Source organism: Toxorhynchites rutilus, chromosome 2, assembly GCF_029784135.1.
Source record: "Toxorhynchites rutilus septentrionalis strain SRP chromosome 2, ASM2978413v1, whole genome shotgun sequence".
Classification (NCBI taxonomy): Eukaryota; Metazoa; Arthropoda; class Insecta; order Diptera; family Culicidae; genus Toxorhynchites; species Toxorhynchites rutilus.
In genome coordinates, this window is record NC_073745.1 from 250,847,919 (window position 1) to 250,861,898 (window position 13,980).

The 13,980-nt window shown below is 40.7% G+C and overlaps 1 protein-coding gene across 3 annotated transcripts in view; it reads right to left on the minus strand.

Annotated features, from left to right (window-relative positions):
- LOC129771567 (serine/threonine-protein phosphatase 4 regulatory subunit 1-like) overlaps positions 1-13,980 on the minus strand; it is a 464,751-nt gene that overhangs the window by 42,861 nt on the left and 407,910 nt on the right. For all 3 annotated transcript variants that reach the window (XM_055775336.1, XM_055775335.1, XM_055775334.1), the window contains 3 exons: positions 11,521-11,676; positions 9,492-9,662; positions 9,237-9,416 (listed from right to left, as the gene is read on the minus strand). In XM_055775336.1, the coding sequence (XP_055631311.1) occupies positions 9,237-9,416; positions 9,492-9,662; positions 11,521-11,676 (507 nt within the window). The remainder of the gene's footprint in view (positions 1-9,236; positions 9,417-9,491; positions 9,663-11,520; positions 11,677-13,980) is intronic.

Consider the following 13,980-nt stretch of genomic DNA (forward strand, 5'->3'; position numbering starts at 1 on the left):
AAGTTTGTTCTTTTTACAATCTGCTTTGGTGGCAAATCCAGAACAAGGCGGCATCGAGGGCGTTCGAAATGGTTTTTTTTCAAAACCACGAGTACTAAGTTTTCTAAATTGGAACCATTCCATAAAACAAGGCGCTTTTCAGGGCCATTAAACCTTCCAAAAAAGAGTTTAGGAAATAAAGTTCAATGCGTTCTAAAACATTATCCAAAATAATAATAAAACACAAATTGATGTTTTCATAATTTGTTTGCCAGGATCTGATGAGTATGTGAATTTGGCAGTAGTTCTGAGCTTATTGATAGTTGGGGACTTTCAAGATTATTCAATTTTCACCAACTCTTAAATTGTTTCCAAATTGAAAGTACAGTAATTTACAATTAGTTCGACATTTAGCTAATTGGACGGACATGTAATGCGACTTATTTAGTTGGACATTTTTGTAAACATAGAGATCCAAATTATGACCGCACATTGAAAGTCGACACTGTACCACTGTCATCGCAAATGTTCAATTGCAGGTTCAAATCGCCTCCAATGCAACACTGAGTGGCGCTTCGGTACGTTGCATTGAATGTAATTTACTGTAAAATATGTCAAAAGCTGGATGGGAAGAAATTTTCCAACTGTGAAAGCTGTGGCGACTGGCAAATGCAATCGCTAAACAGAAAGGTTTAGCCGAACAAGATGGGGATATCGAGTGACAACAAAACAATAAACTCTTTAGATTGAAGATAATTTTGTGATCCTGAAAAGGACCCTTTTTAGCCTGCATGTGAATCCAACGAGCGAAAAAATCGTAATGAATGTATTTTCGCTCTTTCGTTCGTCTCGTTGGACTCGCCCCTTTGGCTGAGTCTGCCGATTTGTCTCTATCCTGTGAGCGTGTACCGCTAAAGTACAAAACGCGCGGATCCGCTGAAAAATATATCATTCTCTTTCAAACCGTAAATCAGTGTGGTTGTATGGCATCGTTTCACATCACATCGCATCAACGGATTGGTGCCGGAGCACCAGTATACCTAATAGCGGTTATAAAATTTCGGCCGCCGGAGTGCTCGAGATGGCTTTGCAGCTCACGACAATAAGAAAACCCGCCTACAGAACAGAGGTTCGGGGGCAACAACTAGTTTCAGCGAGTGGCAAACGCAATCGCAAAACGGCAGCAGGTAGAAGAAGGAAAAAGTTTGTTTATACAGACTGCTTTGGTGGCAAAACCAGCCACCGTAAAACACGGCGCTTTTCAGGGCCATTAAACCTTTCAAAGAAGAGTTATTAAAAGTTTTTCACATTACCAATGCATTCTAAAGTGACATAATATGACATATAATATAAACTGATTTATTTTGTTTATGCTTGTTTTTGAACTTCTTGGTGATTGGGGTCTTTTAAATTGATCATTCAGTTTTCACAAACCAATGCATGGTTTCCGAATTAAAAGTGGCTTCAAATTACAACACATTGTATGCAGGATGGCATTAACGAATTTTCTCGGTACCAAGAACTGCTTTCATTGGTTGATAACTGATGTTGAAAATTGACTGACGTTACATCTGCATTGTATAGAAAATTAACTAAGGAGCAACATGATGAGCTATGTATTTCCTGCTGCTCTGTTCTTATTTTAAAGGACTTTAATCCTGTGTTAATTTACTGTTGGTTTTTCAGAACGCTTATAGCTCGTTTAATTCTCGACAGATCGTAGAGTTCGTCTCCAAAACCTCAGTTCTTTTTCATTTCTATTTACTTTGTTTGCGGAGATACAAATCTTACAATTCATTCGTCTCCGAAACTACAGTTTAAGGTACGGTAATGTGCTCAATAGTGAAATATATGATAGTGAATGAGCTGATGATCACCTATGCATTCCCTATCACAGTCATCATTTTGATTGTACGATATGTGCATACGCCAAAAGATGCCCGGCGTTGAACATTTAATAAGTGCAAAGCCTTCAAAAAAAAATCAAGCATCAACTATGAGACAGTGAGAAAAAATTGAGAAAGTTTGTAAAAAAAAAAGCAAAAACACAACACAAAAGGTTCTTTTGAGAACCCCCAACATGTTCATAAAGATTAAACAGTAAACTAATCCATTTTTCAGGTAGATAGGTAGGTATTCACGTAGGAGAAGAAAATAAAACAATATATTTAAAATATATATTTAGCAAAAGCTGTCCCCTTTGTATAGTCCTACGTCCCTCCGGTTATGTCCCCGACATTACCCACCCGTCTTTTTTGAAGTGCAATGGAAATTTATTCAGTTACCAGGGGATGCTGTTTCACATTGGGCAACATAAATAACGGGTATTACAAAATGTTCCTGTGCCAATGAGACAAAGAAGGGCTCGGGAATATTGCTGCCGCTACCGTATCAATTGAGGAATACCCAAATCAGTTCTCATGCGTTGGGCATCTCTGTGACGTCGTTGTGGCGAATTTTGCGAAAAGATATTGGCCTACATCCTTACAAGATCAAATTGACGCAAGAACTGAAGCCGCCTGACCACCAGAAGCGTCGTATGTTCATGAAATCATCTTCAGCGATGAGGCTCATTTCTGGCTAAATGACTTCGTCAATAACCAAAATATGCGTTATTGGTCAGGCAGAAATCCACACGTACTCCATGAGTCACCATTGCATCCCGAAAAAAATACGGTTTGGTGCGGTTTATGGTCCGGCGGCGTCATTGGGCCGTACTTCTTCCGTGATGATCAAGACCGGCACGTTACTGTGAATGAGAATCGCTACCGCTCAATGATAACCGAATAGTTTTGACCCGAATTGGTTGATATAGACTTGAACAATATGTGGTTTCAACAGGACGGCGCCGCAGGCACGCTTTTTTTCGCTTTCCGTTTTATATCCATTCCGTGGAAAAGCTTTTTCACCGTTTTTGGATCCACCTGATGTTTTCTTCCCAGCTCACGATATGATTTCGCCGACCGACCAGCCGTTTCTGCCTTCAATTTCGCTCGAACTTTGCTGCCTTGTGAAGTGCATTTTCGCCCAGAACCGGATAAAATCAAAAAGGTTTGGAAGAAATTTAGTGAAATGTCTAGAAAAGGTGCTCTTGATTTGTTGCGAGTTTATCATAGTACTTTTTTCCTGAAGAATACTCTGGGATATCATAAGAACAGCAGTTTCGTGTTTTTTCAATTAATTGAATTTGTAAAGGTTATCTGCAATGTTGGTAATTTTAGCAACATGATTTACCGATAACACGATCAATCGCATGAAGATGGTGGAGTGACTTACTCCAACGGTATGAGTTGATGCTGAATATGTGGAATAATTCAATGTTGAATCCGAAGAGTTATAATGCTAAGAACCAAGACTATTTTAATTTTACTACTGATCTGATTATTTCATTATCTACTCGAAGATTCAAATGCAGAAATTTAGGTAACTATATCATTAAAAACACAATTGCTTCTCTTTGTTCATTGCAGTGCAGTGTACAGAAAATAGTAATTATATGAGCAGCGTTTCAATGGTTTTTTATATTCATCTATTAGGAAACACTAAGTAATAAGACACTATCGTGACAGGCATGTTTGGACAAATAATGTGTAAATTTAGCAAATAGCACATAATACTGATAATTGTTGATTCTCGAACGATGTATGAAACTACGTCTGTTATGCGGATAAACAGTGTTTTTTCGTAAACGTTTTTTCAAAATTGCTCAAATGTTTTCGAACAAAAAATGTTTGATTGCATGTTGAGCGAACGGCATCATCTTAGGCAGCATTCCTCATCGTCAAATTCGAATTCATTGTCATCGCTACCGTCTAAACCGCACTCTGAAATAGTACATTTTACGATCACTCACACTGAAGACCAGTATTTTTCACTGATTCATTCATTCAGAGTGAACCAAGTTCATTTTTTAATAAAATCAAAATGTGTACCTTCTACGCAAACGGGTTCAAGCACATTTCAAGAAAATACCTAGTAACTTCAAGAAAATGTTTTGTTGATTCGAATTTGGTGCTGATGTTTAATATGATTTTGCACACATAGGCGTCGTGCACAAATTACGTAAAAATTCGATTTTTGGACGATTTTGGGAATATTACACACATCAGCTAACGATTCCACTTCATATTTTAAATGTTTCATTTCCAGTTGAGATCCCTCATGATCATGAGGATGTATTGAACCTACTAACTCCCGGGGAAGAGAAGCCATCCGACGTTCAACGATTGAAAGCACTGCGCCCTGGAGCATTTTTAGTAACACATATAGGATCATTTTATCTCAGCGTTTACTCAAAAAATCTGTATTGGAATCTGTATTAGGTTTATAAGTCCAATTTAAAAGCATAATTTTAGCTTTAGTATCATTGATTGGCATAGAAATGATTGATTAGACGATGTTGATGATATCCACGTAATGCCAGGAAACATATACACTGTTGTGGAAATACATTGTTTTTTTGAAGTGCAATGGAAATTTATTCAGTTAGCAGGGGATGCTGTTTCACATTGGGCAACATAAATAACGGGTATTACAAAATGTTCCTGTGCCAATGAGACAAAGAAGGGCTCGGGAATATTGCTGCCGCTACCGTATCAATTGAGGAATACCCAAATCAGTTCTCATGCGTTGGGCATCTCTGTGACGTCGTTGTGGCGAATTTTGCGAAAAGATATTGGCCTACATCCTTACAAGATCAAATTGACGCAAGAACTGAAGCCGCCTGACCACCAGAAGCGTCGTATGTTCATGAAATCATCTTCAGCGATGAGGCTCATTTCTGGCTAAATGACTTCGTCAATAACCAAAATATGCGTTATTGGTCAGGCAGAAATCCACACGTACTCCATGAGTCACCATTGCATCCCGAAAAAAATACGGTTTGGTGCGGTTTATGGTCCGGCGGCGTCATTGGGCCGTACTTCTTCCGTGATGATCAAGACCGGCACGTTACTGTGAATGAGAATCGCTACCGCTCAATGATAACCGAATAGTTTTGACCCGAATTGGTTGATATAGACTTGAACAATATGTGGTTTCAACAGGACGGCGCCGCAGGCACGCTTTTTTTCGCTTTCCGTTTTATATCCATTCCGTGGAAAAGCTTTTTCACCGTTTTTGGATCCACCTGATGTTTTCTTCCCAGCTCACGATATGATTTCGCCGACCGACCAGCCGTTTCTGCCTTCAATTTCGCTCGAACTTTGCTGCCTTGTGAAGTGCATTTTCGCCCAGAACCGGATAAAATCAAAAAGGTTTGGAAGAAATTTAGTGAAATGTCTAGAAAAGGTGCTCTTGATTTGTTGCGAGTTTATCATAGTACTTTTTTCCTGAAGAATACTCTGGGATATCATAAGAACAGCAGTTTCGTGTTTTTTCAATTAATTGAATTTGTAAAGGTTATCTGCAATGTTGGTAATTTTAGCAACATGATTTACCGATAACACGATCAATCGCATGAAGATGGTGGAGTGACTTACTCCAACGGTATGAGTTGATGCTGAATATGTGGAATAATTCAATGTTGAATCCGAAGAGTTATAATGCTAAGAACCAAGACTATTTTAATTTTACTACTGATCTGATTATTTCATTATCTACTCGAAGATTCAAATGCAGAAATTTAGGTAACTATATCATTAAAAACACAATTGCTTCTCTTTGTTCATTGCAGTGCAGTGTACAGAAAATAGTAATTATATGAGCAGCGTTTCAATGGTTTTTTATATTCATCTATTAGGAAACACTAAGTAATAAGACACTATCGTGACAGGCATGTTTGGACAAATAATGTGTAAATTTAGCAAATAGCACATAATACTGATAATTGTTGATTCTCGAACGATGTATGAAACTACGTCTGTTATGCGGATAAACAGTGTTTTTTCGTAAACGTTTTTTCAAAATTGCTCAAATGTTTTCGAACAAAAAATGTTTGATTGCATGTTGAGCGAACGTATTACATTGTGTAGAATGCAAAACGGCGAAAAAGTCGATTTTGTTCATTTTGTCGCTTACGTCTCCTATACAAACATGGGCAGTGTTGGAGTGCATTGGTCATTTTCATTTGATAAAATTGTAACTACGAAGTTTCGGGGAAGGCGGAGTTGGCGGGGAGGACTGTTTACCATGGCCTCAGACATGTGGAGAGGATCCCGCGCAGTACGAGAATGCAGACTGTTCTTGTCCCCCTTAATCCATGGAAGGAAGGAACAATGATCTTCGATTTGGATCCCAATTTATTCAAATTTTGAAATATATGTCGGCATCTTCAAGAAACTGAGTAGAGCGGCGATTTTTGATGGGTCGTCGCTAAGGACATCACGGATGCTCTCGCTGATATCGTAGAAATTCCGAAGGTCTTCGTATTTCAAGCAAACACAAAGGGTATGTTCGACTGAGTTAAGTATCATGCACAGATCGCAAAGAGTACAAAGAATCGATCCAAAAAATCGAAAATCGGAATGGAAAAAAATCGATCTATTGAAAATCGATCCAAGATCGCCCAATCCTCATTCGAACCCAAGAACTTTGCATCGATGATCCTTCATCGAACCATTTACTCCGTTAGACAACATAAAAAGTAATGCCAAGCAGTTGAATATGAGCTTAAACACGCTCGTAGAAAATGCTCTTTTCAGAATTCCGTCAGGTGTTGTACAAAAGCTGATTGCTGTTGGAGAAACGATTTCAAGTTTCCTGGCATATTATCCAGTTAATTTGGTTTGGTTGAACAAAAGCTTCGATTTGGTATAAATAATCTTTTATACAAGGTATAACTCAGCATATCGTGTTATTAAGCATTCAATGCTATTGTTCAACTGATTAGTTTTATCACAGTTTTATTATGTTAACTCCTCCTGCATCGCAGCAGATTCCATTTTTTTTAGACGAAGCAAACAACTATAAAATCATCTGGTGGATAAAAGAGAATGGAGAGCTTTTCGTCGAATCATTGTGAGAAACAAAGAAGAAACAGGAAAAAAAATTGTAACAAACAGGAATCGAATAAGAAGACGGTTCAAATAGTTAAATGTCGTTGGAATAAAATTTATGCAATTATAGCAGTCACACTCACCACTACACCATCGGTGCCGGCAACTGATTACTAATGCTGGCCTACTGCATAACCTTTCACCTCACCAAAAAAGAGGCGATTTTTTTTATTCCAATATAAACTGCTCGAATAAATAAATATTTTGTTTCGTTCTGAAAATGGCGACTGAAGACTTTGCTTCAGTTTGGAAGATGACACGAATGCAAACGAAGCGAGCACAAAGGTGAAAAAAATATAGAAAACTAGATTTATTTCCTTTAAAATACGCGTTTATTCTTCTCAAATTGTTTCAATTATGTCATTCAAAGTATTGGCTATTGGAAGCACATTTTCCCATCTTTCAGGCAATTTATGAATGCATTGTAAAAACAATTTTTTTTGCAGAACCAGTCATCGAGTCATTTTCGTAAGCATTGAAGTGGTGTTCAGCGAAATTGTTTTCGGTGTATTTAACTGTCAATTGTTCAAATACTTGGTTTACACCATACAACACACATCGTTTTCATTCCGGATCGATTTGGCAAAAATCCGCAAGTACTTTTCCGTGTTTCTAGTTGTCTATCGGTCAAATCATGTGGAATTAATCTTCCAACCTTCAGGATGATTCTCATGGCTTTCAAACTTCGGGAAAAGTAAATTTTTCAAATGCTGCTAGTTATATGGTATGAAGTAGTGGATAACGATAAACTTGTTTGACGTAGACCAAGTCATAGTCGTAGCGACTTCCAGTAAAGGTGCCAAATCGAGAGACAGGTCTCGTTTTTGACGTAGGACTACGCCTTTCATTTCTGTACCGGGGTGTAAGTTCAATGTTTCGAAAACAAGAGCGTGAAGCTTGGAGTGCATGGTTTTGAACGTTAATACCTTTTTGCCGGCTGAACGGTATGATGGTATGGTGATCACTTAATTCGATAGATAAAATGTCCAAAAATTATATAATTGTTATTTATTGACCCGAAAACCTGTTTCAATAGCATAAAAGTTGATTTGAAACCAGGCTATTGAAATCACACATATCTGCATGTAATCGAATGCTCACTCGGAAATCCACTCTGTTATGTTTGCGCAGCTGTTGATGTACGATCGCTTGAATCTGTGTATTTCCGTAACACAGATTACAAAACCAATAAGCCCGGGGAAATCGGCATTGCAAAATCGATGCATGGTGCGGGTACATTTGTACCCACACCTTACATATGTAAATATTGAAACGTAATCATATCACTTACCGCAGTGAATCCTGATTTTTCTTAACCATTCCCATTAACAACTACCCCTTCCATGATAAACGCTAGGGAACCACGCCATAGAGTCAACCCTTCTGGTCTTCGGGCGGCGAATATCATACTAACATTCCTTCCCTTCCCCTGGTGACTGTAAGGAGGTGGCCGACGTCGTTATTGACCATTTAAAGCTTGAATCACCGAAAATTGCACAACGAGAATGATTTGCTAGTCCCAATCGTCATTCTGTGTGTTCTTTGTGCAATTTGGTTGATCCAGGTCAATCACGGAGAGCAACTACGAATTGTACAGTCTACCCAAGTTCAAGCTCAAGCTCACACCTTACTTATGTAAATGTTGATAACAATAACGGGATAACGTCGACAACGTCGATTGTACAATATCCGTTCAACTTACAAGTTAAAATAAAAACTGAATGCCTGAAGTTCATATCAAGTTAAGTAAATTTGCGGTTCAAGAAGTATGTACACTTAGAAGAGGCAGTAACTTCAGAGGGGAATGTAAAATACATTCATCGTTAATTCTTCCTTTCACATATTTTGGAAGTCCACGGAAAATGAATGAAATGAACAAGGCATCAAGGAATACGTCAGACTTGCAACCAAAAACATAATCTATTACAACGCATGGATTGACTTAAAATGGGATTTGTTCGCAATTGAATTCGGAAATTGTTACATCACTGGTTTAATCAATAATTTAATGAATACATTCAAATGATTACTAAGCCAACGGTAGTCCTACTTCAACCTTGCGGTTTTTTCTTAGGTATGACCCACCCATAATTTTTATGGAATAATGATACCGTAATAACGATTTTCACTGTGAATGGTTTTTGATGATTTGCATACCATATTTTTTGTGTGAATTTTAATGCACACAACAAATTTGAATGTATTTTGTAAATATGTATAAGAGTTGAGGGCAATAATTATAAAGACAATCAATTTGCTCACCATCAACGCCGCCATAATGACCCACTGGCTAGGATCGAACATAAACTTCTTCATCGCCGGTACGAGCACCTTCCGGCGCTTCTCGAGGGTGCAGAGCAGTGCGATGATGGGCATCACTTCGGCGCATGCCTTCCGCACGTTCCATATCTCATCGTCACAGAGTTTCATAAAAATGGGCAGCTGCGTAAGTGATTTTTTTCATTAATGTTAACCAGATGACCACGGAAAAAAAAAATCGAAAACAGTGACACTTACCATGCTCTTCTCGAAAAGTTCCTCTCCGAGCACCTCACTCATCACGGGGAACGCGCCAGCACACTCACGCCGTACGAAATTCTCCTTGCAGGTGCACATCTCGATGAATCGGTCGTACATCAGCTCATACGTTTTGGCGTAACCCACAATCGGAACAATCTTCACCATCAGCTGTAGAGCGGAGAGCGGAGAAGAACATTCATCAAAACATTGTAAATAAAGAGATACGATTCATATCAATGTGGTGATAGAGGGTACATTTCGTTCATGGAATCGAACTCGAGGGGTTATAGATTTTCTGCGATGATTCACTTTTCTAAGGGTTCAGCATTTTTTGGCCGGTCGGATGTAGTTCGAATCGTAGCCCAGCTCATCAAAGCTGGCTGTGATATGGAATTTGAATAACCGTTGCACCATTTCACAGCCACTTTGAGAGTCGAGAATACGCTCATGAAGTGTGTTGTAGATGGGAATGACCGGCGTTACGAATTATATAAACAGAAACTGCTCTCGCAAATGTGCATAAATTATTCACTAATGAATACTGTATTTCTATTCCGGTAAGGTTTGTTGTCCGAAAAATTACCATCCATGAAAGTGTTCAGAAGAAGTGATCCCGAGCACATCTAGCCCCACAATTGCTCATAACCCTTTGTTTTATATTCGTTTTACGCGGTTTTAGCAAATTAAAATCACAAACTAGATGAAGATCATCAGCACATAAATTAGATCAATTGCCGGGAAGCCTCCAGCCGTCACATGTTCACATTTACACATCACTTATTTTTCTTAACATTCACTACGGTTCGCCGTTTACGCCACCATATGTTTCTCTCAGCTGCGAAGAAAATAAGGCCCGTATCGCTCTTCAAAGCTGGCTGTGATATGATGGATTCAAGAGGGTACATTTCACAGCCACTTTGAGAGGCGACACGGTCCGGCAAAAATGGTCTACCCACCCGAAGGCGGATGATCGATCGTTGAGTCCTTGGGTTCCGAAGCGAGAGTCCAGGTTCGAACTCGTCAAAATGGCTGTGATATGAATTTCTAGTGTACACACAGCACAACCATTTTTACGAACCGACCCACTGGATGCACTACTATTGATTGTTCTTGAGACTGGTTGAAGTTCACGCACCTCTGCCTATGCGCTGCTATACATTTGAGTAAGATGTCCTTTGCCACCCGACTGAGCTCATCAAAATGGCTGTGATATGATTGAGACGCCTCTAGGAGATGAAACGCACGGTAAGGCACATAGCCACAACCAATTGATAAGCTCAGTCAAGCAACCCTTTCTTAGTTTCCCGATTTAAAGCCGCTGGACGTAAGTGAGTGATGCATTGCTCATCAAAGCTGGCTGTGATAGAGATTCTATGAACTAAAACAACCAAATTTGATGCCCAACACAAAGCACTTCCGAGGTCAAATAGATCCTGATCGTTCAGCTGAAAAAAAATACATAGGATTTTCCGGTAGTTGTAAACACAGGAACATTGTGTGCGTTCATCAACATGAAAGACAAGGTAGTGAGATCCCAGTACGAGAGGGTTAACTATCTCACTACCCATGTCTTTCTTGCCGACAGACGCCATTACGGGAACTTCGATGAATCGACTCCTCATTTCGTTCACTTATCATTCTCGTTTGTTATATTTTTGTTTTCCAATGGATCATTTGTCGTTCACAACTATCGATATCATTAGCGGCATTAGGTCGACTCTACGCACTCCAGTCGAATCGCGCTTCTTCTACATTATACACACATCGTCGACAGTCAGACTTGGACACTAGAAGGGAGAATTCCGCACAACCGGAAGGAAGCCCGGCTTCCTGTTTTTGTTCGTTCGCTTCAAATGTCTCACTTTTTTATTTATTTCTCTCCCCCCCCTCATGAGAGACACATGTTTGTCAACTGACGCTGACGCGGACCTCATGATGCTTGAGCTTTATCGGTAGTGATGGATTTTTACCGACCATCACCAAGAACGCAAAGCTAAAGGCAAGGAGTGTGCGCGCGTGTTCTTACATGAATGAATGTAGCATACAACTCCTCGTCGAAAGTGTCCAGCGGCTTACGGCAAAGCTTTTCCATCACCGGACAGAACGATTCCTCGGTGGTGGACTTGTCTAGGAAGCCCTTTTCGATCAGGTAACTGAGCGTGTCTAATGCCCCGCATCGAACCTGTTGGGGGGGGAAGAGAAAGAAATAATTGGAATTAGTTAACTTTCCCCTATGAACGATTCATTTTACCCACTGATTTTATGATAATGACCCATATTCACAACAATACACAAATCCTCAGGATGTAGTTGCCCCGCTGTTCGCAGAAGCAACAGTCAAGCGTACATTTGCCTCCCACAATTACCAGTTTTTCCGGATGCTCTCACTTACCTACTACACCCACGACCAAACACACGCGGGCAAGTAAACTGTGGTCCAAACTTCCCAGCAACGAGGTATCGAGCCGAGAGATCACGCGGAACCGACAGTGTTTCGAGGCAAATTTACTAGAACAAAAAGGCGGACACCTCCCACAGCATCATCATCATCGACCGATTGCACCATTAAAGAGCGGCACAAGAAGTAGAACACTGTTCGCAGCTGATGATATAACGTGGCGGAGGCTATGTCAGCCCCCAGGGTGGGAAAACAAGACATAAAACAATAATCAACAGTCAATTTCATCGATAATAAAAGTATCCGCTGGCGCTTTCGTGGGCTTCGCCTAGTTCTTGTATTGCTCTGGCGTACGGATGGTTATGTGTTTATCCACATCCTGAAGAGTAGACGTGGCGGACAAACTACCAACAAGGGGCTGCTGGTGGTGGATGTAGTGCATTTTTTTCCACCAACCACCATCAACACAAATTAAGCTGGATTCAGGAAGAGTGGAAGCCTGATTACCTTGAGTCAGTGAGAAGTTTTGAATTCTAGTTCACTGCTTGTGTTTAATCATTATTGCCCTTTACAAATTCATCTTTAATTTTTGTAAGCTAATACTTCACATGGGATAGGATAGATCGCTTCGCTTGCTACCGTGGAATGATCCTATTCGGTTGCCACCCTACTAACAACGTTGCGCTCTAATACATCTTCCGACCTTGGAGAGTAGACGTATTCTGCTGCACCGGCTTTTAATATTCGATATGCTCAACGACGATGTGGACTGCTCAGCACTACTGGAAAACATTAATTTCAACGTTCCGGCCAGAACAACGCAGTTTAAGTTTTTCTTCGTCTACTGGTGCATCGTACTCTTTTTGGACAAAACAACCCGTTGGATGTATGTTGCCGTCGTTTTAACGAAGTGTCTTCAAATTTTGACTTTGTTGTATCCAAGGACGTATTTAAAAATAGGATTGATTAATCTGTCTGTACGATTAATATCGAAGACAAGTATGAATAAATAAATAAACATCGTATCCAAACCCAATCGTGAAACATGGAATGAACTGAGTATGGCGAATTACACACACACACACACACACACACACAGCCGTGCTAGACGCAATGACCGAGGAACTAATTGGTAGAACACCGATCGTCATTGGAGGCGACTTCAACGCCTGGGCGGTGGAGTGGGGAAGTAGATGCACCAACATCAGAGGGTACAGTCTACTGGAAGCTCTAGCAAAGCTGGAAGTAACGTTACTGAACGAAGGTACCACCAGCACTTTCCGGAAAGATGGGCGCGAATCCATCATCGATGTTATTTTTTGCAGTCCGTCGCTGTTGGCGAGTACGGAGGGGAAAGTGTGCGAGTCGTATACGCACAGTGATCACCAGGCGATCCGGTACAGAATCGGTCAACGAAACCACGTGCGAGTTCGGAGGACAACAAGCTGTGAGCGGAAGTGGAAGACGAATGCTTTCGACAAGGACCTTTTCGTCGAAGCACTTCGTCTAGATAGCGGAGTATCAGATTGGAACGCAGAAAAGTTGACAGATCTACTGGTGAGAGCATGCGACACTACCATGCCGAGGAAAGTTGCACCAAAAAATGGAAGACGCCCAGCTTACTGGTGGAACGACTCTCTCCGCAACCTTCGCGCTAGCTGTCTTCGAGCCAGAAGACGCGCTCAGAGAGCACGAAACAGTGCTGATAGAGAGGAACGTAATACGGTGTACCGAGCAGCTAGAGCCGCCTTGAAACGGGAAATTACAATGAGCAAAGCGAACTGTTTTAAGGAGCTGTGCCGAGAGGCAGATGCCAACCCATGGGGCAACGCGTATCGAGTCGTGATGGCGAAGATCAGAGGACCTGTGACGTTCGTCGAATCGTGTCCCGAGAAGCTGAAGGTCATTGTGGAGGGTTTATTTCCGATGCATGATCCTACGATATGGCCACCGACACCGTACGCCGAAATAGCTACCGAACGTTCTCAAGTTTCCAATGAAGAACTGGTAGCAGTGGCGAAGAGACTGCATGCAGGTAAAGAAAGCGCCCGGCCCCGACGGAATCCCCATCGCGGCCTTGAAAACGGC